The sequence below is a fragment of the Hippoglossus stenolepis genome, chromosome 10, assembly GCF_022539355.2.
Source record: "Hippoglossus stenolepis isolate QCI-W04-F060 chromosome 10, HSTE1.2, whole genome shotgun sequence".
Lineage (NCBI taxonomy): Eukaryota > Metazoa > Chordata > Actinopteri > Pleuronectiformes > Pleuronectidae > Hippoglossus > Hippoglossus stenolepis.
Window position 1 is genome coordinate 6,203,197 of NC_061492.1, and position 26,752 is coordinate 6,229,948.

General features: G+C 45.9%; 1 protein-coding gene across 1 annotated transcript in view; it reads right to left on the minus strand.

The window, feature by feature from the left end:
- grin3ba (glutamate receptor, ionotropic, N-methyl-D-aspartate 3Ba) overlaps window positions 1-26,752 on the minus strand; it is a 72,521-nt gene that overhangs the window by 24,861 nt on the left and 20,908 nt on the right. Inside the window, exons 2-4 of the mRNA XM_035167156.2 lie at window positions 7,363-8,063; window positions 1,799-2,295; window positions 284-555 (exon numbers count right to left, since the gene is read on the minus strand). Coding sequence (XP_035023047.1) covers window positions 284-555; window positions 1,799-2,295; window positions 7,363-8,063 — 1,470 coding nt within the window. The remainder of the gene's footprint in view (window positions 1-283; window positions 556-1,798; window positions 2,296-7,362; window positions 8,064-26,752) is intronic.

Below are 26,752 nucleotides of genomic sequence, written 5' to 3' on the forward strand. Positions count from 1 at the left end.
CACAAAAGTAATTATTCCCCAGCTAATGATCTCCTGTTCCTGAGCAGAAGACCGGGTGAGCAGGGCATGTGGGACAAATTAAGCCGTCGCAGATCATATCATCAAATCATACTGGTGTCTGCCAGGGGGGGAAGAGAGATTGACAAATCAAAGTAACGCTGCAGACTGCAACGCTGCCACTGACTCACAATGCAGTATATATATTTTTTTTACTACATGCCCTCTGTCTTCTACAGTCATTAAAATGCAAACTCTAACTAATGATGACGTTAGGCGGCGGTACCAGGATGCCCAGGCTGGTGGAGTAGAAGGGCGAAGTGAAATCGATGACTCGGCTCCTCGCAGAATTGATGGAAAAGGAGCTGACAGCCATATCAGCCGTCCCGCCCAGCAGGTCCCCGACCAGCCCCGTCCAGCGTCCCGTCCCGCTGAGCGCCCCGTACTTCCCGTCGCCCACGATATAGAGGTCGAAGGTGAAGCCCATGTCTTCTGCCAGTTTCTCCAACAAGTCAATGCAGTAGCCGTAGCAGCACTTCCTCAGGTCCTCCGGTAGTTCTGCAAGGAAAGAAGGGATGATGATGTGAATACATATTTGGATTTTCTGATGCATGCATTGGATGTTTTAAACGTTTCAGAACTTTTTGTGTTTTAATAACCTCACAATCAACATTAACTCGCATTAAATCTTGTCAGCAAGCTGGAGATGCTAATTTTTATGCCATGTTTTTGTTTAGATTTTTCTGGCAAACCTCACTCGATTTTCCATGTGCTGATTCAAGCCAAAGGATCAGGATCAGCGATGTGTGCAATTAGGGAACTAAATGATTTAACAATGCTAATCAGTACCAGCAATACTAGTTCATGATAATATTCCACAAAAGGTCCAGAGCAGGTTAACTGTTGCATCTGTTGCGCCGCCACCTGCCACTAGCCAGTGCTGCTGCCCTGGCAGACGGCAGCCCCCCCCCACCCCTCCTCTCCCTGTGCTAATGCCCAGACGTTGTAAACCACCAAAGTGGAACGTGGGGACAGATGACATCTCATAAAGCCGGCATGGTTTGGCAGCATTCTGACATAGAAAATGCAAATAAAGTTCTATGGAGGCTGAGTCAGAATAAACTGGTATATGACCAATTGACCAGAGCAATGCGTAAGCACATTGAGCACAGGCATGTGGATGTTAGCCTGCAAGGAGAATAGACTGCTGCTGCCAACAACTATTGCCGAACCAACATCAAATGATTTGTACAAAGGGTTTTCTCACCAGACGACTAAAGTCAAAATGTAAGTTTCCATTCAATAATAAGAATATTCCTACTTAGGATGTCTTATGTTCTACTGCTAGACACTGGTACGTGTGTTGTAGACCAATACACCTTTAATCCTCTTCATTCAGGAAATAAAGTTCCCTTGATCCCCTGAGGTTGTATTTCCCACTCAGGAGTCTGAAAAACATTCTCAGCCTAAGACTTCAACATCTGAAATGACTACTCTCTGCACAGTAGATTGCATATGTACGCCAAATACACAATATACACGATACTGTATTGTGCCGGAATGCGGTCAACTCGGGTATGACCTTATTCCCAGCCCCCTTATTGATTTTTACTTTTTTTACTAAAATCCTCTTCAATCTTGAGGAGGATCAGTGCAGGCATTTAAGAAGCTTAGAGATTACTTAAAAAAAAACTCATGCATGTCCTCCTACAAGTTCAAATGAGGTATTTCAAGTGTTCTAGGGCAGAGCGGTACTTCACCACCACAGTGTTCTCAGGACAAATGCCAAAACCAAGCTCACCGTTGCCCTCCCAGTCTGTGGCGGAAGCGTTCGGGTTGTGCAGCTGGTTGAAGAGGCTGTGGATTATGTCAGACCGGTTGGTTCTGGGGTCCAGACAGAGCTGACCAGCTGGACACAATCCATCCTCATCCACCTCCCGTGTGAAAACGAAAGGGTGCTCCACCAGGGTTACCACACGCAGGCGGTGTCTCTCGATGGAAAGTCCCGGCCTCCAGCGGCCTCCATTGTAGCCGTCCCCCTGGCCGTCCCCTCCCCTCACCCCTGCCCCAAGACCTTGTCCTTGGCTGCCCCCGAACCCCCCCACAAGCCCAAGGATCCCTCCCTCTAACTCCAGTCGGCCTCTGGTCCACTGGCCGACAGTAACCCAGGCGGGCTGGCCCAGGGCGCCCCTCTTCAGACTCCACACATGGAACAGCTGCGAGGAGAGGATCCGAGAGAGGCCGGCGTCCACCTGGATCAGGCCTGTGGCTCCGGTGAAGGAGGTGTTGGAGAGAAATCTCAAGGGACAGAAAGAAAAGGACAGAGCATAAGCAAAACTGGGGGGGGGGAATAAATGCAAAATCAATGTTAGGGTGTTTAAAAAAATGTAGCCTGCAATAAAGAGCACCACTAAATCAGCCAGATGAAGGATACAAATAGAGAAAAGGTTAAAGACTGGTGCAGACAGGCCTGGTCTGGTTTTGCAGCTTTAGCAAGTCTAGTCTCAGATGGATAATTGCATCTCCCGGAAAGTCATAATTAAAAGTTAATGCAGTGCAGAGAGGATCTCCTCCTATCTGCGAGTCCATACAGACAGTCATTGCTATTCGTCTCACTTGCCTGGTGACCCGCATTGGTCTTTACGGCAGAATATATTAGGGAGAGCAATCCCCGTTCGTACATAAATCTGCCCTGGACTCTTGAACCAGGCGAGGATTGTTAGCTCACGTCTCCATTTGATCACGTGGACGTCGTCAGGTGATGTTTCAAATGTGGGAGCCAGACAAGTGCTGTTTGATCACGTCTCGATAGGTGGGGGGATTGTCAGGGGGTCAGTGTGAATCATAGGGGTTGTTTAAATGTTAAAGTTGCAGGGATCACTGTGTTCGCCGGGTGTTGAACCGTGCCGCGCCTGCAGAAATGGCAAGTTTCCCTTCCTGTTAATGGGAAAGGTTGGTCAAGCCGTAGCCTTTTCTCAGAGCAGAAAAAGCTGCTTTTCCCTCTCACTCTGTGTTTTATTCTCCCCCCCCTTCCTCCTCCCCATCTCCAATTTATTTGTATGAATTGATGAGAATAGATTGTAACGGCTGCTGGAGAACTTTCTCCATTAAATAGGGGGAAATGCGACGGTAAATGAAAAGACTAAACTGATCACGAGGGTCATTAACTCACATCCAAACAGACCATAGCTTGTCTGCACCACACAGAACAATATACCTGAACAAATACGTGAGGATCCGTGTGTTTCCGCTCGTGCTTTTCTTCCCTGACCGTATTCTTCACATTTTGATTTACTCCAACGTTAATTTACAAACCCATTCCTCGCGCCACAATCCGAAGGAACCTGATTTGAAAGTCATTCCCGTTCCATCCCACGTTAACTTATGTTTCCTCATCAGCGGCTCCCTCTGTCTCTCTGACCATAAAGTGGAAGTGCTAGCCTTGCCTTGAGCTGAAATCACTCATGGTAATAGCACGGCTGAATCATCATATCCCAAAGACAGCAGATTCATCAAGCCAACCCACTCTAGACTCATATACCATCGTGTAGTGGCTGCAGCTGGCTACCACCGCATACTATATAAAAACATTAACCACGGGCTTCACTTTACAGCTGTAATCGGAGCGGCGAAGTGCGAAGCTCCCTTTTGAGACGTTTTTGGATTCAGTCCCACTGAGGGAATCGTGACGGGAGAGAGAGACAAAAAAACAAAACAAAGAACGACTGGATGTTTTCATGCAGCATAAACTTTTAGCGATGTGGGTTCTGCGGTTTGTTGTGTTGCGTCAGGCCAGAGGCTGAGTTTTAAAGAATGAGCGCGGACGTCGGAGCAGGTTGATAAGTCAGCCGGCGGAGTCGCGAGAGCGATGGCATCCGCTCGCTAATACCTGGCCCCAGCGTGCACTGTGAGCGTCGGCGGAGTGGCGGGTAAATGATGACTCCATAAGAGAGACCCGGGCATGTGTCTCGCTCGCTTATCGCTCCATCTCCTTCAGTTCCAAGGGAAAGTTTACTTGCATCTGTGTCTTGCCTGTCTGACGCGGGATGATGCAAAGCTCTTTTCCTGTTTCAGGGGTTCAAATCTCATCGGGGGAGATGGAATCAGTGATGAGCGAGACGGGCCCTGACTGACACATCTCACTCTGATAGCAACTGCGCTCCATCTCCGGCCCCCTCTAACTTTGTCTGTCCTTCGCTCACATCCTTTTCCACACAAGTTTCCTTTTCTTTGACTTTATTCGTATTTTCTTTTGGTTTTTTTCCTACATCCTCTGTCTTTCATCTGTGTGTTTCTCTTTGACTGCTCTCTGATATATTTTTCAGAATAAGCACCCTGGGTTTTTTATTTTTTTTTGATCCTGGACATTTTGACTACATAAAAACAGGATAGTTTCTCATATATCCTCATTGCGCCAGTGCTTTGAAATGCAACACTGTGCATTTTATGTTCTTGCTCTTGTACTGTCTCATACCTTCCTCTCTCTCTTGTATCTCCAGACGTGCTCTCTCCCTCCCTGCCTCTCTCCCTCCCTGCCGCCCTGGCTCTCCCCCTTGGGCATTGAGCTGTTAATTGCCTCCTCCACGTGGATGTCTCTCACTTCCTCCAGCTTTGTTAGGGTTCTCTGGAGCAGCGGCGTGTCTGGCTAATGCAGCGGAGGGATAAGAATCGGGGAGAACACCAGAGGGCAAAGACGCACGACTGGACCTGTTTGAATAGTGCGGTGGAACGACCTCTTTTATCGGTCTCTCAAAGGCCAGAAACAAAGGTCACTGACACTACATGTGCAGGGCTCCATTATGAATAGTCAGTTCTGATAGTGTTGATTGGGTCCTAATAGGAAGACGGACTTTCTCTGGTTTCCTGATGGAATCTCGGTCCGTTTTAAAAAGGAGGTGTTTTTACATGGCAAGCTGTAGTTATTGAGACATTTCCTATTCAGGTTGTAAAATGAATAGTAGTAAATAAAAGGAGGATGTTTTATATGTACGCTCTGGTTTTTCTGCTGTAGCACCTGTTTTGACTCTTTATATGTTGCCATGGTTACGAAGGGTCTTTTTTGGAGTCTCCAAATGGCCATTTTCGGAGAGTGCAGAAAACATGTCGTATTCCCATCAAATTTGAACTGGGAGTTACACTTGTTAGTCAATGGCAGTACCATTTAAAGTGACTGACTTCAGAGTGTCACCTTTCAAAAGGGGACCCAGAGCACGCATGCACTCGAAGTGGTTGGAGAGCAGGATTCAATTTATTTTGAGTTTATCTTGAAACGGTGTTTTTGACCCAATTTTACAGGAGTGGCGAGGGGTTAAAAAGCTTCAAATGTTAAGCTTGTGTTGGCCCCAGAGGAAAAACACACGGGGTTAACACAGAGTAGGCTTCATCCTCTAGGAACCAATAATGTCTGCACACAATTTAAAGTCAATTCATCTAATGGTCGTTAAAAGATTTCGGTCTGGAAGTGGCGGCCCGTCTGAGAATCACTGTCCTCCATTAGGCCACGTTGCTCGTGTGACTCACGATGAACAATTTAATCACATTAAACCGAGGAAAAAGTTTTTCCTCTTTAACAGCGAATGTCCAATAACATTGCTTTGCAACACAACTCCCACTCTGCTCGTTTTCAGCCTCTGGCCCTCCATGCCAAATGGTTCTGGCATCCTAGACTTCAGCTGAACAGCAAGAGGAAACACTGTAAGAATCCAGCTCGTGATTATGTGGGTGTTGTTAATGATCCCTCTCAGCTGGCAGGCGCCGTGTGCGTTCAATATTTGCAGTTGGGGCCCATCTCGAAGCACAAATCCTTCACTCACCAGAACCACATGACCACGGAAGTTGGCGTGCTTGCTGTTTTAGCCAGTGCAACATTTGAAAGTGAATCCATGTCAACTGGTGGAAAAGAAATATTGGTTTCAAGCACATTGCTTCAGTCAGATTCTGACACATTTATCTTTAATAGAGGTCACAGAGTGTAAATCTGAGCTTTTGCTGTTTACAAATGTCAGGATTTAGTTTTTTCTGCTTTAAATGTCAACGTTTAAAGTTACCTAGGCCAAGGTATTTGTTTGTTTGTCTGTCTGTCTGTTAGGGAACAGGATAACGCAAAAAACTACTTAACGGATTACCACGAAACTTGGAAGGATGCGGTATCTGTCAGGAGAGAAGCGTGGATCCAGGAATGTTTTTTCCACTTTCTTTAACAATGCAATTAATGATAATTAATGGATCTTCATGAATAAAAATCTGACATTTTAAGGGGACTGATATTTATGAGTATGTGCAATTTTGTGCAAATCTAATAAAAAAATCGGGATCTAGTGAATTTAAAGGAGACTTAGCTTCAGTGCATTACTCACGATCTGCCACGTGTTCGGAGAAAGGTCATAAACTATGCGAGTCTGAGTTTTTGCTGGATACAAATGTGACGATTGAAATAGTTTTTTCTTTAATTGAAAACATTTATAGTTTCAAATAACTTTTTTTTCTGCCCGTGCACATGTTATCACAGACTGCACCTTGACAGAACACTATAAAGGCTGGAGGGAAAGAGGGCCTTTAAAAAGCTGCAGGTGTTGAAACAACGGCAAACGGAAACAGATGAAACTCTAAAGTGTCATCTGTATGCCGTAAAGACCCCCCCCCCCACCCACCCCCTCAGTACGACAGCGCTGTTCAGACGCTACCACTCCACGCTGCAGAGGACGGACAAGGGCGTCAACCCGAGCGTCCGCTGCCCTAAGTGGAGCAAACGGCCTCTTACGAAAATCTCCAAAGTGCGACCAGAGGCGCTTAATTGTTTGTCAGTGTTTATTTCATGTATCATTTAAATGTGAAGACTTTTCCGACCTTGTCCAAATATTTAAGGTGCCCAGGAGTCATTTAAAAAAAGAAATTGGAGGCTAGACTGGGAGCTGCAGGTGATACAGACACCAGTTATAGCCCCTTCCTGCCCAGACTGTACCGCAGCTAATCCGTCGCCTGAAGCCATATGTTTAATTTTTGGAGAAAGTTTCTCAATCATCGACTCTCTCGAAGTTTCCTTGGACAAATCTCTACCAGCTGCAGGGTACTTCCCTGGAACTGACCCCGCTCTTAGTGCCACAAGCATCAAAACTGACATTGTTTGACATCTTTAAAAAATATATATATATTCAAAAACGGCTTTCTATAAGTGGAAAAGGTCCCTATATGGAAAATGCGGAGAGGTCAGAGGATCATCTGGAAGCAGGGACACTTTCTAGAAGGAGATGCTGCTGCTGTGGGCACAACAAATCTCGATCTCTATCTTCTCGAGTGACTTACACTTAAATTAGATTTCAAGAATTGCTCGTCTTTAGTTCGACATGCGTGTATAAGTGTGTTTACCTGGCTATGTATTGTCCTGAAGAGGGCGCTTCATGGCGGTTTGCTATGTCGTAACAGTTCACCATGTTCTGGATCAGTGCCAAGTCCGGTCTCACCAGGGTCGCCGCGGTGACGGCTCTGCCAATCAACTGCAAGGCGTCCCGAATGTAGAAACTGATTGGCTTGCGGCCGACCTCCCCATAGGCTAGCAGCCCGAGGGGGCCTCCTAGAGTGTGCAGCGAATCTGGAGACAAGGGGTATCCCATGATCCACTGCAGTGCTGGTAGTGATGGAGCGAGGCGCTGGGCGGCCCGCAGGACAGAGGAGAGACACTCGGGGTCAGAGCCCAGGAGGAGAACCGAGGAGATAGGAGAGGGGGAGCGCAGGAAACGAGCAGAGAGAATCTTCAAAGCCTCTTCCTCCATCTGATCCTCCCTCCTCTCCTCGCTGGCCTCCCCTCTCCTCTCTCCACCCCCTGTGATGCGGGTCAGGTTGATGATGTCCCACAAATGCCAGGTGGAGCCGCTGTGCCTCTGGAGGTGAGAGAGCAGCCCGTCGCCCCCTTCCTCCCAACCAGGGCAGATCACAGCTGCTCCTCCCCAGCTCCCTTCGCCCCGACGTCCTCTGTCTCTGTCTTCCTCTCCGCCCTGCAGGACCGCCAGCAGCAGGCTGCCCAGGGTTGACGGGGGCACTCTGGCCGACATCTGCAGGTGGAATCGGTTCTATCAGAGAGGACAGGAGCGAGGAGGTGGAAGAGTTGAAAGAACAAAAAAGTAAAGATGAAGGAAAGGGAGAAGAAAGTGAGGGGCGCAGAAGTAAAAAAGACGGAGTGGCGAACAAAAAGGAAGGAAGGGGAGAAAAGGGAAAACAAGATCAAAACAAAGATTAATAGATATCGCCAGACCCAAACACCTCGGGGCTGAATAACTTGAAATCACATTAAACGCAGCTTTTATGAGCACCAGTGTGCTGCGAAAACAATCCCGGCTGCTGCAGTAATTCACCACAACACTGATCAGAAATAATCAGTCACATTTGTTCATTATCTCTCACCCTGAATGAGGAAAAGTCGCGCTGATACAAACAAGGAGTCAATGATTCGCGTCTAATCTGCAGCATCACAGTTGGCTTGGCAAGACAACAGTGGCATCCACAGTTCATCCAGATGCCCGCATTTCCAAACCCCACCGAAAACACTGGCTTGTTTCATACTGTTCCAAAATGGATAACACTGTTGTCCTTGAATGCAGCTCACAGATGGACCTTCCCCCTCCTTCCTCTGGGGGCTTCTATCCATTTTTCATCCTGCACAGTGCTCAAGGCAAGGTTGGGGGGTGGGGGAGGCTAACCTGCTTTTATACCGAGAGCTCAAAGTTAAGCTTAACATAACTTAAGATTTGCTTTGAGTGGCTCAGCCTCATTGAACTCAGATGAAAGCTATAGCGCGACATACCATGCTTGTAAACAAACCCCCGGTATTAAGTTACACATTTCCAGCAATCCTAATATGCTGAAGTGCATATACACACATTTACACCAAAAAACACGCACGTAAAGCACTTAATTACATCTGTACAGTGAATGCATGGGGATAAAAAACCTGTGAAATACACACTCACAAGCCAACCCGTGTGTGTGTGTCTGAAGATTAGACATCTAAACCCAACTGCAGACCACACTCACTCACTTGAATTCAAATGGGAATATCCCTCCTGAGACAACAAAGTAAACAGACCGACCCTCTGTTGAAACTCCTCCAGTCCCTAAAGAGAGATGAAACCTGCAGGGACACGGATGAATTAATGCAGCGTGTGTGTGTGTTTCTCTTCCTGCGAGAGGCTAGGTGTGTGTGTGTGTGTGAGCGAGGACGAGCGAAGATAGGCCTCTTCGTTTGAACTCGATGGGGGGGCCAGGAAGGTGGCCTTGGTGGGAGGAAGGGAGGGAGAGGGGGGGAGGTTAGCGGCAAGACGGCAGTGGATGGAAGAGAGGGAAAGGTAGAAGGAGGCGCCTGCTTCGTGTGAGCGCTATTCAGTACATTGCCGTCAAGAATAAAACTAATGTCATGCATATTTCGTCAAAAAGGATTCAGAGAGTGACTCACGTGACGATAGAAGATGAAAACTGAGCCCCGAGGCACCTGGAGGAATTATATGTAAATCTATATACGCCGTTTCTCTGGATATAATCTCTCTGTGCCATCTATCCGTGACTTCATGTTAACGTATGGCTCTATATGTCACCCAGGAAAGGACACACGGAGAAAGCAAAAGGCTGCTCAAAGGAGACAAGACGAATGATGCGTGTCGCAAAGAGCCTCTAAATTATCCTTCGTACTGAATATAGCTTGTTAGCAAACCGGGACCTTTCTTGTTTGAATATATCATTGTCAAATTAATTGTTACAATGATCGTCTGTGGTGTGTCCCACAGCTGCGTCGGCTGTTTTTCTGCCACCGTTATTTCTCTTCCGCTGACAATTATCGCTATAACTTGCCCAACTTAAATAGATTCTTCTACAATTTCATTTACATTCGAGTGTTTAGCTCGGGCTCTTATCTTAGAGCGACTCAAACGGAGCACAACAGTAGAATGACTTCAAGAGCGGGGACGTGAAAGTAATAATAATAAGAGCCGAGCGGGGGCATTAGAGAAGTTGTGATTCAACTCTAAATTAGAGTGAATGGAGGAGGCAGGTGTAGGAGTCCTGTTGTGATCCTGAGGAGATAAAGGCGATATGAGCCTTTTCCCTGAAAGACACCAGTTTCCACCCATGGGACGAGGAGCTGTTTTCAATGGAGGAGGCTTCTTAAAAAATTCTGCGAGCAATCAAACGTGACAAGCCCCAAAGTGGACGCAATGAAACTTAGAAAAAGCACATCGGCAGAGTTATTGCCTATTACAACAGCAGTCACTTCTTGCCTGCATTGGAATGTTTCGGCACAATTAATTCCAGTGATATATTAGAGCAGTAACTCCCGAGGGAACATTTTCTGCCGCGGTTAGGTAAAAATGTGATGTGCAGTACCGCCTTAAAAAAGTTTTGTTCCAAGTGGTGGACATTAATAATAACACAACACCAGATAATAAAGAGTTTCGAGGTAAACACAAACCTAAAGCCGTGTGAAAATCCTCGAACTAGGGATCGGTCGGGTGTGTTTGATTCACAACCCGTCCACACAAATGCGGATGTATTGCAAAACAAACTTTTTCCTCCATGTTTGGGGCTTTAAGTCGCTACAATTGAGATTTTTACAAATGGGAATTTGCAGATTTTAAACAAAACAATGACGTCAGAGCTTTTTTTGCGAATTCCCACTGTTGCTTTGTGTAATGAGCATCCGCCAGAGACAACAACAATGCACTATAAACAATATACCGGTTTCTCTACGAGTGTTTAGCACTTCTCTAATAACAAGGTCGCCTCACTCCACCACATTAGCGACATTCACAGGTATCTGTCTCGCCCGATAGCACTTTGACCACAGTGTTCTTCTGTGGTATTTCACAGATCTGATGTAAACTTTATCACCACCTACTTGTTTGAGCATTTGTTGTTGCTTTTGTGTTCTGGTCTGGACTAAGATACAGTATTTTGTAAAATGAAGGTCGTGTGGACAGATATTCTTTCTTTCTCAGTTCAGAAAAGTATCCGCAGTGGACCAGGCAGAAGTATTAGCCCCAAATTAGCTGCTGTTGCACTTGAAAAGAGACCATGTTTGCTTACGTGTGTGTTGTTGAGAACTTATTCAAACAGACAATGCCATGAATTAAAAAGAAAAAATGCAGCCTCACTCATTTAAATGAGGGCACTTTGTTGACGCAATGACGGTGCCAATACAGAGGCTCTGGCACCGGAACGAGTCATCCATCAATAAAGTTGAAGTTTGCTCAACTTTTGCCAGAAAGCACATACACCCCCTGTAGAGGCCTGTGTAACAGTGAAGTTTCAAAGCTCTATTATGAACTGTTGTGATGAGACAACAGAGTGGTTTAAGCCTGTCTTATAGCTGTGCAGCTTAGAGGCGGCGGATTGACGTTGTAGCTTGTTCCTCAAACTCAAAACCAGCTAGATCTGGAGGAAACATATTTATGAGTTTTCATTTTTGCTTCCTGCTTGTGTGTTAAAGGTTTTTCTTTGTATGTAAAAGGTCTGCAAAGTTAAAAGGCTTAAAATCTTAGTAAAGGGAAATCATCTCCTGCACAGAAAACTCTGCTCCTGAAGCGCCTGAAATTTCCTCGTGAGTATTCTGGACGATACTTCCACGTTTGCATAATGCACAGCTCGCGGCTCGTCTGGCTCCGTACAAAGCTAGGTAAAGCGAGAGCGGAGGTTGACATTTCCGACACACGTGGATGTTATTGACCAATCAGAGCGAGCTGGGCTTTACCAGGAGGGGGGGGCCTTAAAGAGACAGGAGCTAAAAGCAGGTGTTTCAGACAGAGGCTGATAAGAGGAACTGCAGCAATGGATAGTGTAACCATAACAACATTCAGATAAATTAGAAAGCAGCCAACCGATGCATTTCAAAATTCAAGACTTCTTTATTGTCATTATCTCATGCGCTAGCGTACAATCAAAAATGAAATACCGTTCCTCCCATACCAACGGTTTTACATGAATGAACAAGAGAAGTTTTTCTAATCAAAGCCTGCTCTAACGTCATTGGTCAAACTACAAACGCAAACCAAAAGGCTCCCAGCCCCTCGCCTACAGGTTCTCATGCAGTATCTGTTAATAGAGATTTCTGTTCATTCCCTTTGCAGTTCATTTTTTAAAAACTGGGCTGTTCTTTGGTCTGAGCTCCAAATAAATCCGACTATCTCTCCATTCTTTCATTGTGGACCAATAAAAAAAAAAAGACAAAAGTTGAATGAAAACTTCTGCGGTGAACTGTGTCTGACCTGCCTGCTCAATGAACTCTGCTTGAGCTGGCCGCTGATACAGCGACGTAATAAGCCAGGAAACCTACAGAGAGCCAGCCTGTCATGGCTGTCTCTTAGTCATTACTCTGTCCTTACCAACACACACGCACACACACACACACACACACACACACACACACACACACACACACACACACACACACACACACACACACACACACACACACACACACACACACACACACACACACACACACTCTTATGGACGCAACCTGGAAAACAGGCCGGAAAACAATCTTCAATCAATCTGCGACAAAACCCCACATGTAGCATCTTAAAGTATTGCACTGCATCCATAACAATGAAATCCCTGCCAGTCATCACAAAAGCTTAATCCAGGTTGCATTAAAAATAAGCTGGCAGCGTCACTGCTTATCCCTGTGACACATCACGTTTAACGTATGTATGTAATATATTCATATACGTCTGAGCACTTGTGGGCGAATGTCTACGACAGATCTCCACGTCCACTGGGGACGTCTGCGTCAAAGTGTGTTTGTTTCAGACGTTCTGTGCTTTTCCCTTTGGGGTGGTTCCAACTTTGTTTTTTTGCATCAATCAAACATTTAAAATGTAAAATGTCACTTTTTAGCAGAACTGAGGGAAGCTGTGCCGAGGTTTTGATTTCTAGCAGGAAGTGTATTAACTCTTATGTCACAGTCTATACAAGATTTATAAAAAAAAAAGAGACTGGAGCTGGAAAGATCAGAGTATTGGCAGTTTCTTCTGAATAAAAAAGGCACGTCTCTTCTTTTTCTCTTTCTTGTTGCTTTGTTTTGGAGTCTGTGGTGTGCAGGGACCAGCTAGACACAAACAGGATTGATCCTGCAAGCCGTGGTGAAGTCTAAGTCCAGCTCTCCGGCTCACATCCATCCAGACTCACAAGTCGCAGCACAAGTCTTTTTCAGGCTTGGTTAGAATCACAATGGATGTATTTTTTTTCTATCTCTAAGCAGCTACACATTTTCGACCTGTAAGGACCTCCTCTATGTGTGTGTGTGTGTGTGTGTGTGTGTGTGTCTGTGTGCGTATGTGCCATCATCTTTTTTTCTATTCTCAGGTATAAGCTTTATCTGCGAGCGCAAGGTTAAAAAGACTCAGAACTAAGGATGCAAGACAAGCACAGCTAAAAGGAATGTCAGCATTATTCCTGTATAAAGTATAAAATCCATATCCCCACTCATACATCTGCAAATTAGGAGCCTCGAACTGAACCTCTGCCTCGACTCCTCTCTCCTCCAGTTTGCTCTTTGATGCACTGGCCCAGAGATTTTCATCCCTTCAAAAATAAAACTGCGTGTGCACAAATACATGCAGTGAACCCCCCGCACACAGACAGCAGACATACATGTACTAGACATCAAAAACCATGCACACACAGGGACTGACGCAAGCACACACAGATATAGTACAAACGCACCGTGGTGCGAATACTTGAGCGTAAACCCGGAGGGATCTTTGGGCAACGTGGTGTAAGCAAACTGACAGGAGAGCGTTGAATCTGAACAGGAGGCAGCAGCTCCCAGTTACTAAGCTCATTCCTAATTTAGGCCTCTATAAGAAAAGCATCAACGTTTGGAAGGTGCGGTGCCAGAAAAAAAGAAGCTGCATGGAAGAAATGGGAGCACCTGCAGTTTCAGAACTTGTTAAAAGTTGGAGCGGAAGGCGAGGAGGTGGGAATAGTGTGTGTGTGAGGGTGTGCAGGAAGGTTTGAGTGGCTGAAGGAGGCTAAAGAGGGCTAAGATGAGAGCTGAAACTGGGTGTCCTTTTCCTCCACAGCTTCAGGCGAGGGATCTCTTTAACTCGCTGCAGCTTGACTCACTGCGAAATCTCGCTGCAGCCCCGGACGGGCTTAATATTGCAGTCATGAATCATTTGCATCGAGCCCCAGTGCCAGCTGAGAGAGAGAGCGAGGGCCCTGCTCTGAGTTGTCCTCGCGGTTACATCCGGCAGCGTGGACCTCTGCCTGAGCCTCTGAATGACTACTTAGCTTCCTCCTCTGTCCAGAAACAAAGCTCGTGGTCAGGGCAGCGCTCCAAGCAACAACACTTCACTGAACACATTAATATTTCACCAGCACTATCACCAGGTGAGTTGGCTGGTGTGTAGGAAGGATGGGGGCCGAGATAGGAAAAGAGACACACAGGGGGGAGGGAGAATATAGTGTAATTTTGAGATGAAAGCTGGAAGAGAAATTGATACGTGGTTTAATATCCGTATTTTTGTGAAAGGCGCTAAAAGGTGCTGGTTTGCATCTGAATGTGTGTGAGAGGCGAAGAGGAGCCAGCGAGAGGGAGATAGAAGCGCGTTTGTGTCTTGAGGAAGATTTTCTCAGCAGGGTGCAGGTCTTATATTTCAAACAGCTGAGATGAAAACTGTTTTATAGCCTGAATGTCAGACTAAAATGTCGCAGCAGAAGTGGGCTCACATGTAAAATAATCTAAATCCAGCCTCTGCAATTTGGTTTAACCTTCAGTGCAGAAGTATTTTCCTGTTCCTGAGTAAAACACGAGTGGCGTCACTCGCTGGCTTTCGCTCATACATAATGAATAAAGAAACTGTTGAATGTGTCTGATTTCCTTTTTAAGACTTTTTCCTCACAGTCCCAGTAAACATCCATGATTGAATAAGGCCAAAGCTAAAGTCAGTGTGCACGGTTGATGAAACAACGCTGAGCGGCCACTCTTCCGATGACCAGACGGTGGCGAGCCGAGCAGTTTGCCGCACTGTTGTGCAATTGTATGCAAATTGCATTGTTTAATTTTCTCCTAATTTCCTTATGTCTCCTGGCGCTAAGTGTAATACGGGTGACTTTAATCTAACTCAGCCATGCTGCCGGGGACTGGAACTAAGCTCGCCGGGATGAAAAGGATCGAGCGGTTACACATACATGCAGCACAGGCGCACACCGTGCTGCAACATGCTCACAGGCCGGGGCAGCAGATTACATTTACATGCTTGCACGTGCATGAAAGTGTGCCGCACAACTGAAGCCATCAGCCACTTAACGCAGCAAATGACTATGGTTATCTAAGCACAACAGCCTGTTGGCTGAGAGAAGCTGTGATAAGCAGTAAGATACACACTATTAGGCGCCACCACAGGACCGGCCACAGACTGAAAGGGGCTAAATCTTGTTTCACAGTTAACAGTTGATGGAGATTGTGCCATGTCTCTCTGATTGTCGCTGCTAAATTACATATGCAAATACCTTGACTCGATCCAATTACGCCCCCACCATCTCCCATCGCCCATACAGTGATTGAGCGGGAAAAAGTATAAGCGAGATGGCGTCCTACGGGTGAGCACGATGGAGCGGCAGGCGGAAGGTGTACAGGGCACTTTGGATTAGGTTTGATTAGAGGGAACCGCTCGCCTGTTGCTTTGGCTGCTCGCAGCGGGGACAATGTGGCAGCTGCCGGAGGTATGAGGGTGTGGAGTCCATTAAATATAAGGATCTTGTTAGTTTCCTTGGTGGCGCTGCGGGCGGAGAGCAGGGGGCAGGGGTGGGTTGTACAGTAGCATCATAAAAACACCATTGTAGTCCTGGGAGATTGTGGCGAGGACCATAAAGGTCCTGACGGGCCACATCTCCTCTTTTCCTCCAGGGTCTGAGTTTATGGGGATGATTGTGAACGAGAGAAAAGAGAGAGCGAGACAATGGGGCTCGGCCACTTTGCACATTGGCATCAAACCACAAGCGAGGGGTGGACGTGCTCGTGTAGCTGTGCAAGTCCAAACTCATGTATGTGTGTACTAAGTGTTTGAGTGTGTGCTGTGTGGGTGTGTGTGTGTGTGTGTGATTGCATTTGAGTGATTTACAAACCATTTGATGAGAATATTGTTCTCAGCATGGCTCCAAATTAATTTGAATGCTCAAGACTCAGAGCACATCAGCATTTCTCCCCCTGGAGCATTGCAAGCTTCTGTAGTACCGACGCAACCAGAAGACTGCCGCTCACACACAACTACACACACACACACACACACACACACACACACACACACACACACACACACACACACAGTATAACACACACACACCCTGACAGACTGATCACATGCTCAAACCAGCCAAGTGCTTTAGGCTTTTTACATAACCACGAAGAAGTTTCTGCTACGTGACTGCAAGTCGCACAGTTTAATCGGGTGGCAATCCAAAGGGAATAACTAAAAAGGGGCGTGCATATCAAAGTATGCAAATAGGAGTCTGTGGTGTTGAGTAAATGGAGAAATCCAGTGCTGTGTGTTCACTCTTATTATCAGTTGACTTGTGATTTAATGAGCCTCCACGGGCCCGAGAATGTCCTGATGTCATCAATAATTATCAGATCGAGGAACCAGCGGGGGGACTGACTGTGCTGTTCTGGTCTGGTTAGTCAGGTCTCCAGTCAGCTGATGTAAGTGCTGAGTGCACTGCTAGCGCTGGTGAAGGCTGTCATCTCAGCACGCTGCATCGGCGCCTCTTTTGTCAGGAGCCGCTTTGATCCCCCTCAGTTGCAGAGATACAAGCCCATAGCAGGAATATGCTGAATGGATTCATGTATCATCCGCCCCCCCCTACAAACAGCCCCCGGCCCACTCACTATTTATGATCATAAAAGCCGCTGTTATTTATTAAAGAGAGCGATTGTTGTCCTTGCTCCGTAGACAATGTTGTTTTCTCCGTCGCAGAGAATAATATTTGTCCTTTCGGTGCGGCCCTGTGTGCGACGCGAGGCGGCGCAGAGAGAATGTGATGGTGATTGATTCCTGTTTTGAGCTGTGCAGAGAGGTACAAAGGAAGGCTAATCTGAGTTATGATTGCCACTGTAATCACATTTTCTCCCCCGACTCATCCATCCGCTCTACAGTAGCGCGCGTACGCTGTATTCTGATTATGCCGCACATCTGTCAATAACAAATACTGTACGGTGGTGGAGGGGCAACGTGGGCCTGCTCCTCCTTGAACACCTTCCGCCGGTTTTCCATCAACACGATTCCCTGGATCATAAATCTCTCTCTCGCGGTCCGCGGCGCAGCTTTACTTCCCTTGCTGACTTGCTAACCTGCCGGAGGTGGCATCGTGCGTTTGCAGTAATCATGCCATCATGTTGGTGGTAAAATAAGCTGTTTTGGGTATTCCGGTCTGATGTAGGGACTGTCGGGTGGAAAATTGCCTCTTGCTGGAGTGTAATTCGACCAACAAGCAGCTGGACTGGTGAGATGGCGACATTATTTCGTTACCGGGAGAATGATATCAGTTGATAACGGCGAGAGGGGCCTGATGCCATTAACAGTCAGCCCACGGGAAACACAGCTGCAAATGGCAAAAAACTTTAGGGGGGGGGGGGACAAATTTATTCACAACACCCCAGCGGTGAAAGCACGCAATGCCGGTAATGAGGTGCCTAGAGCTTCAGGGCTCCGGGTGCATGTCTGAGTATGCGTGATATTTCCTAGTCTGAGGGTGCGTGTGCATTTTTTGTGTGTGTTTGTGTTGGGGAAGTGTGTGCGGTGCTTTGGATGTGTGACTGCTCCTAATAGAAATGATCCTTTTTGCTCTGGTTGTGTTGAATACTGAAACTCCGACTTCCCAGGAGTGAAATAACACCTGGAGAGATGGAAGTCATTTAGGGGCAGTGTGTTTGTATGAGTGTGTGTGCGAGGTGGTGGTTCCAGGATGGATGGACTTGGCGGTGAGTAAATGACCTGCCTTGATTCAGCCTATCAGCAGAGCTCCCCCACCCAGACTCCCTGATATTCCCTTTCATCCATCTCTATAACGGAGAGATGACGGACAAATGGAGAGGCAGGGGGAGCGGAGACGGGGGAGATGAATAAGCGCCGAGGAGAGTGAGCGATTTGAAGTGCGCGGGAGCATAAAGGAGCTAATTAGTGAAGAGGGGAAATTTGGGAACAAGTGACGGAGACAGAAGAAGCGAGGAGGAAAAAAAAAAAAAAAGGACTATTAGACTTCAATCTCGGGGTAATATGTTTGACAAACAGCAGCGTGTTCTCGCCAGGAGCGCCGCTCTGATGCCACCGTGATTTGCAGTCGATTGAGGACACGTTTGGGGGTTGAGCTGATCTGGGGCACAGATGAGCGTGTTGTGTGGTCTCGGCCCACTTCTGCCGATCAAATATGCGGCGCTCAACCTGCCAAATTAGCCACGGCAGAAAATGAGTGAGAGAAAATTACACTTAACTCCGGAAAAAATGTTTCCTGGAATTAAAACGAGGCGCATTTACGTTTAGTATTATTACAAACATGAGTCATCGGAATACTCTTGCTTAGAAAATTGCTCTGTTTACCAGGTGAATATAGCAATTTCCAGAAAAACAACATCCAGTGGTAAAATGTCCTTGCTGCCCCCCCCCAATACCCCCACCCACTCTCAGGGGTGTCGCTTTCTGATTTGTTCTCAGTGGCGACTTTGTTTTTTGGGGGGGATTCAGAAAGAAAAAAAAAAGACCTGAGAAAATGGCTGCGAGAAAAGTAATTTTAAAAGACATGAGCTCTGTATTGGAGAAGTGGGGACAAGGGCATGGATGCAGCGGCAGATAGAAACAGATGGACGCAGTAAGACTGCAACAGAAACCCCTGATACTGATAAACCACAGCGGGGAACCTTCAACAAACATTACGCTTTATTACTCTACGGGTCATAGTTTATGGGGGGGGGGTAGTTTCATTTCTGTCAGTTATGGGATCACAGTCCCCGGAGTAATGGCTGTGATCTGACCACAGTGACACTGCAACAATGAAGACTGATGGAGAAAGATGAGAGGTCCGACAATCAGACGCTTTAACCCCGGACTCTCTGAACCCTGTTATTTTGTGGAGCGAGTGCACTTCCATGCTGCTGATAATCCCCGTTTGCATGGAGAAGCTGTGTCACTGCACAGCTACAGCAGCTGAACTACACTGTGTAAACTGTGATCACGTTACAATTAGTCTTTGTTTGACTGACCTGACACTTTATTCAGAAGAAAGACAGCAGCTCACCTGCACTTATCTACACCTCCCAGTCAAGTGTAGGGTTTAGTATCAGGTTCTTTTATTCATTTTTGTTAAATGGCCCAACGATATATCTTCTCTGCTCTTTCCTCTCCCTGATCTCACAGCTTCACCCCTCGGCCTCTTAGTCGAGAACAAGGGTTAAAGGACATCGTGCATTTGCTTTAGTTCAGTTTACTATTCACAGTGTCCCACTTTCATAGACACAAAGGAGACTTATTATGCTCTTTCAGTTTTCCTGTATGTTTTTTTGTAGAAAACAGAAAACACTGTAGCTCCTGATACGCCTCGTCAGTAGTCCGGCCGATTCTTCCTCCACATTTGCATAATGTACTCCTAGTGGCTTGTCTGGCACGCCCCCCAACAAAGCCAGGTAAATCAAGAGCCGACTTCCTACTTATGATGGAAGCGGTTGACCGATCACAACAGAGTGGGCCAGCTGGCCAATCAGAGCAGACTGAGCTCTATCAGGAGCTAAAACCAAGCGTTTCAGACAGAGGCTGAAAAGAGGAGCTGCAGCAATGGACACTATGAGAAAAGTTATGTGTTTTCTGAACATTAGAGCCTAAAATAATTTTCCAGTGGAAACACAAATGAAAATTATGAACTTGAATAGTAGAATATGTCTCTTTGAAGGTTAAACTGAAGACCCTCATCTTTTCTCAGGCTCTTGTTGTAATATAATTGTTTTATTCATTTTTAGCAGAGGTTTGGGGTTAGATTTAGTTTTGGTGGTTAGTTTATTTACTTGAATTTGTTTTTACTCTTGAACATTTTCTTTATATTCTTATTGTAGAGTACTTTAATCAACTCTGGTTGTTTTGAATGTGCTTTATAAATAAACTTGGCTCGACTTTACTTTACTTCACTATGATGAACTCAAGTTGTACTAAATCAGAATTTCTCCTAAAGACAGGCCTCTCATTTCCTGCAGTTCCCCTTCGAGACACACGGGCCAACATAAGGCACATGCCCACATCAATTTTGTGCATCTGGGGCTGTCATTAGCTCAGTCTTCCAATAAACGGTGATTTAACTGTGCTAATGTTATCCTAATGAATAAATTCCAGGAGAGGATTATTTACAGTGCCTGCAGTGGCACTAATTCAAGATACAGATGTAGACATTTTTTTTCCTAAAGTAGCTACCACTATAATATCTATATTTAAACCTTTATTTATCACGGGATGATTCACTTTCCATGCTGAGCATGCATGTTCTTTTAACGCAATGCACCAACTAGCATTTAATCACAGTCATATTCAGCTACCCGGCACATCCTCAACTTGACAACTACAGGTCCACAGGATTAAGTGCCTTGCTCAAAGACAGCACAGTGGACATTTATAACGGTCAGGAAAGAGTGCGTTTAGTTTTTGCAAACCACCTTTTTCTGGGTTTCAAACCGGTGACCTTGACTGCCAGCTGCTTGCCCTGTAAACAGCTACATTATGATTGCACGTCCCTCACACCGTGTTTTTCATCAGAGCCTAAACTACAAAACATAAACAAAAGCACTGCAGCTGTCAATGCAGATTTTAAACGGCAGTAAACGTCTCTCAGGAGGAATATATTCAGTCCTGTTCTCCTCCGTGAATAACAGCTAACAGTTATCGTCTTGTAGGTTGTTTGATTATTCCTCCTGACAGACGGAGGAGTACGGTTCAGTCACGGCTTGTGTTGATCTCGGGGTCAAACCTCCGTAGAATAACGTCCACCTGCATGCAGAAGGCTTTCGTAAACCCTGTGATGTTTAGAAAGGAGCGTTACACTCGCTGTTGTTCTCATGAAAAATCAGTAGGCCCGGTGCTTACAAACATCAGATAAACAAAAGTAGAGAACTGGAGTTCATGCAACCCCGGCTCCGTGTGCATTATTCATTCTCCCTTTCGAAAAAGCGAAGCGCTGAATCCCTACCTGCTCATTAACAGTTTTTTTTTTACAGTAAGTCACACCAGAGTTGTGCATGATCGAAATGCACAAATGGTGAAAGCAACTGATGTGTTCAACAGGATAATAAGTAGTCACGCTACTCACTCCAGGAAGCCATTAAATAAACGCTCTTTTTTCTTAAGTGGTGTGATTAACATCCTCTGGGGGGGGGGTGCAGGTAAGACAGAAAAGGACTTTGCACTTAACGTGGCCCCCGAGCACCTTTTTTATCCGAGTGAATGTGCCATTAGTCAGTTTGATGAGTCATCTAACAAACAAAGGTGTAATTGTTTGCAGCGATGTCTTCCTTCAGATGTAACCTTTAGAATGCAGACTCCCTGAGGTTGATCGTGTCGATGAGGTGTCGAATTGAACACGTCGACATGTTGTAATGTCTAAAATATGTCATATTGGTCTCGAGCTGTACGATGCTGCAGCGACTCCTCACCCTCTGTCTGAAATGCCGTGGACTTTGGTGTTTGTAACTTGGAAGACATTTTAGAATTACAAAGAAAAAGCTATGATGCGCTAAAGGAAAAGGAAAAAACCAGAGAATCGTGGTATGGACAGTAAAAGCAAAAGAGGGACGTGCATTGGTTTATTTATACGACATAAAAGTACTATTTTATTTCTGTTTAGAAAATATGCAAGAAAATGTCAATGCTGCTTCATCAATTCTGACTTTTTCTTATATATCCAACCCTGTCCGTTGGCATTTTTGTTAACTAATGCACATGTCAGGGACAGGGCTGAGTAATCCTCTGAGGGAAACTCTGGCCAATAATGAGCTGTGGGCCCATTTTGATCCTGAGGTACAAAGCAGATGGCAGAGACACTGTCCTCCACAGGAAATCAACGGTTTCAAGCACAAACACAAAATATGATTACGCTCGAGTAGGAAGGGCCTCTGCAGAGCTTGAAGGTCGTGGTAAGTCAACGGGACTTTAACATGGGAAGCTACTGTTCGCTTCCAGTTTCCCACGAACAGTCCACGTCGGTGTCGTTTCTTTTAGCTCTTCCTGCCACTTGAGGAACAGTGTGAGACCCTTGGCATCGTGCACGTGACAAACAAGATGGTGACCCATCCAGAAACAGTCAAACTTGTCCAAAAACAACACAGGGGATCTTTTAGGAAACTTTCGACCTAAATCACAATTTGGCTAAACTCGACAAAACTTTTTGTTGCATAAACCTGAGCAAACATTAACAATAAAGGTGTAAGTGCAGCCTTAGGGTTGCAACAGTTATTTGTAATGGTTTCTATAAGGAACTCAGCATTGATCTTTTTATTTTTTAACCAAAACTATTACTCCTACCTTGCACCTAATTTTTTGATATGGTTGCCAAAACAAACTGAATTGATAAAGCTGTTAAAAGCAGATTTCCACATAGAAGCCATCAACTAAAAAAGTGCCTCCGGCCAGATAAATAATTGAGCTGCTTCATCACTTTCATTTTAGTGCACATTTTGTTTTAGTGCACATTACCAAACCCATATGCAATCAGCCAAATTGCAATGCACTAATTTCCAGTTACGGTTACGGCCCAAGTTCCAGCTTCGGAAAGCGTGGACTAAACTCCAGCCTCCATGATGTGTAATTGATTTAGCCAAAAAATTCAGCTTTTCTGATTTTGTGCAGCGTCCAGCAGGTTAGCGAGACATTGTTTTCGGATGAATTGGGGAAAAGCTGTGTTGTGATCCACTGGATTCTGAGCCAACAGAACTTCAAGACAACCCAATGTACGTCCAGATGTAATCACTATACCATTGGTTGGATTTTGGACGCTCCCCTTTGGGCGAGAGAAAAATTAACTGGCTAATCTAACTCTATTACTTCAGTTTCCGTATTAATTGCTGCATCAAACAAATGGGCCAGATCTCTGCACTAGGTCCTAATCACATATCTGTCATTAGTGCTTCTAGCCAGGAGGTGTAATTGAGGCGGTTCATACTTATAGAAAATAACTTGGCATTATCATCAACAAAGGCGCAAGGGTGGCCCACTTAGAGCGAGAAAAACAAAGGGGATTAGATGGCAACTTCTGTGGAGCCGAGTGTGAAACGTGCGCATGCACACGTGACAACACAACTTTTTAATGTCTGTGTGAGTGCACGACACGGTATCAACAATCCGTGCGGACGAGTGCGTGTGGCCGCGGACACTTGAAGGCGACAGAAAACAAAGTCGGCCAGCGATAAGAACCGAGACTCGACTCGGAGCCATGAAGCTTCAGTCTCTGTCTCTCTTGACAAAACAAAGCGATAACTACGGCTCTGCTCCTCAAAGCTGAAGAGCAGAAAAGAAAAAGAAAAAGCGAATGCAATAATCTTTCCATAAATGCAAGCTCAGAGTTTAACACGGCACAAAGTCACCTCCAATTTAGATTCATAATAAAAGATTGCATGCGTCAGATCTTCCTAAGTACAGGGAGTTTTAGGAGCCAAACTTAATTTTCTTAGTTGGCAAACACCCCTGAAATGTATGATCTTTCAATTAGAGGGAGCAGCCGTGTCTGTATGATTTGTGTGAGTGACTGTGTGTGTACGTGTGTGTGTGGAGTGTGTATAGGTGAGCCAGCTTCCTGTGGTCTAACCTGACATCGTACGCTGTAACGTTCTCACTGAATAGGAAGCGATATCCACTGATCTGTGAATGTCCTTCCTCTTCCTCTCCCTCCCTCTGCAGCTGCATGTTTCAGTCTCAATTAAAATGAAGCGCTGCATTCCAAGTGTTGATTGATGTTGATTGAAACATGTAAAGGGCATCAAAGAGCAATGAGCGCTGGCTTGTCGGCCCACATACACACACACACACACACACACACACACATGCACGCTGGGCAATGCAAATCGCCCTCACTGTGTGCATGTGTCTGTCATCTTGTGTGCATGGCCGATTGTGCGTCCCCCCCACTCAGTATGCCCGAGGAGAAGCACGCAATTTACAAAATATCACAGATAATCGTGTCGAGATTAACAATCTCATTTTGATTAATGCCTAATGTTTAATTAACTCAGCTTCAGGTCTCGGGCTTGTCAGTGGGCTCCCTGCATAGCAAATAGGCTTCTAGCTCAGTGTCAGGTAGACGACGGGCCCAGGTGAACATGCTGCTGAGGAAGTGGGGCGGCTACATTTTATATTAATCTCCCGGGATGATATTTGTAGGCTGCCAGAGGCGATGAATTATTAATATCACCCAAACAAAATGAGGAATAACAAAATAATAAATCGTGGGGAAAAGTAGAACGTGTGAATATATGCACAGCACTCTACGCTGTGAGTAGGTTTGATGTGTTCGTGTGCTACATGTGGATACTTCTTAAAAACATCCGCTACTCTCGATCTCCGCTGAACCCAAACCATGCATGTGCTGCAAGCACCGCGTCTAATGTGCTGCATACACAGCAGAAGTGTGCACGCGGCCTATAAGTGTGCATCCACATGCCAGAGCAGGGGGAGATTATGCCAACACTGTGAGTAGTATGCACGAGCATGTGTGAGCGCACATTATGTTGGCGATTATACGCTCCTCTTTCTATCTAAGACATTTCTTTGAAGCTTAGGTTGGTGTACAAGACAAAGTAAGCATGAAATTGACACCCAATCCCGTTGGCTGGACCACATCCACGTCTAAATGAGCCCCTTAAATAGTGCGATTCACAGAAAGCAAGACTGTCGAGTAAAAATGACGAATCGATGTAAAATCTCTGCCTTTCAACGTGTTTTATATTTTCCAGCGAGGATATGAAAGCCCACAGTGTCTAGAACATTTTTTTCCCCCTCCTGTTGCTCACCAATCGCCCCCCCCCCTCTCCTGCAGCCTGCACACCCTGCGCCAGTCTGATAATGTGATTTCACGCAAAAGTGAAATCCTCCTCATGTCTGATGTGTGCATCTCTCACTCACTCCCCCCCCCCATTCTCCCTCAACATCCAGTACCCTCAACACCACCACCCTCCTCCTCCTCCTCCTCCTCCTCCTCCTCCAATAACCCACCTGACATTTGCAGGGAGGCTGCTCAAAGGGAAAAAAGTTGCTTTGTGGCGCTCGCAGGTCAGTGTGTGTGTGTGTGTGTGTGTGTGTGTGTGTGTGTGTGTGTGTGTGTGTGTGTGTGTGTGTGTGTGTCTGAGACAGAGAGAGAAAGTGTGGTAGAATGAATCAATGTCTCTGGCAGGTGTGTTCCTGTACTTAAGAGACACTGAGAGCAAAAGAGAGGTAGCAGGGAAGGGAGAGGAGGGAGTGTCATTGGCAGGTACGTGTGTGTCTCAGAGGTAAATGGGAGCTCTGAAGGATGAGGCAGGGAAAAAAAGAAGTATGTAGGAGAAAGTGTGTAAAACTATACCCTTAAGACAGATAGAGGGAAGATGAATTTTTTGAAAGATAGCCAAGAGATAAAATGACATTTACGGATCAGAACATCACACGTCTTCCCTTCCATCCGACAGCCCGTCCTCTCCCTGGGACCGATCTGTCACCTCAGCTGGGCCCGGGGATAAAAAAAAAAACCAACCATGCAGATGGGGAACATGGTGCTCGGGAAGGGAAAGGAAATGATTCCCAGCTTTTCTGGCAAACAGAGAAGTAAAGAGATATTTCAGAAAAGTTTCCTATTTTCTGACGGCAATTTCTTTCCGGCGAGTATGAACCGACCGTGCACGAGTTTTGTCACATTCCCCTCACTTCACATTCAGGGTTCGTCACTGTCGCACCAGGCCTCCTCTTTGCTTAAAAAAGCACCTTGTAATGTGCTCTCTCCCCACATTCGCCCGGCATCGACCATCGAATCCAAAAACCTGCCTCTCCGACCTCTAGGCTACTACATGTACTTCTTCGCTGAAGCATGGGCGAATCAATCCACATCAGAGTTTTATGGCAGTGGGTCTGGTGTGGGGCTCCTTTCAGAGGGTGTGAAATGTTTTCAGAGAAATATGGGGGATCCGGAATGGGCCCCTCTGCTTCATTTTCCGTTCGGGCACAAAACATTGAGCTGCAAGGAACCTAATCTTCCATTTTTCTGCTTGAGAGGTGAGGCGGCCGGGGGGGTCGCCTGTTTCACGTGTAAAAGTTGACGTGACATTACACATGAGAGTGGAGAATGTACAGAATAACAGAACTGTGGCACAGAAACCCCTTTATTGGCTGATCTGACATTTTTACATGGACCAAGATTGGTTTTACGGTTATCGAGTTGAACATAACTCTACACGATACAAACCAAACCTAGTCCTCAGAAGCAGAGTTGTCTGGTTTGAAGTATAACAACAACAACTAATTTCATCTTTTGGCTTGAATCTCACAGGGTCTCATATTTCTCTGCAAACGTAGGTTCGGATTTGTGAGATCATATAGTCATTTTCAGACATGACCTCCAGATAACGTCCACACACAATTGGAGCCGGACCTTCTCTGGAGTTTGCAGTTGACATTTGAGGAACGCAGCAGGAGATTCACCGGGTCAGCAACACAGAAGTCTCTGAAGCGTTAAGGTGCAGGCGCAGCGTGCAAGAGGGTGGACATAACGAATAAATTCTGCT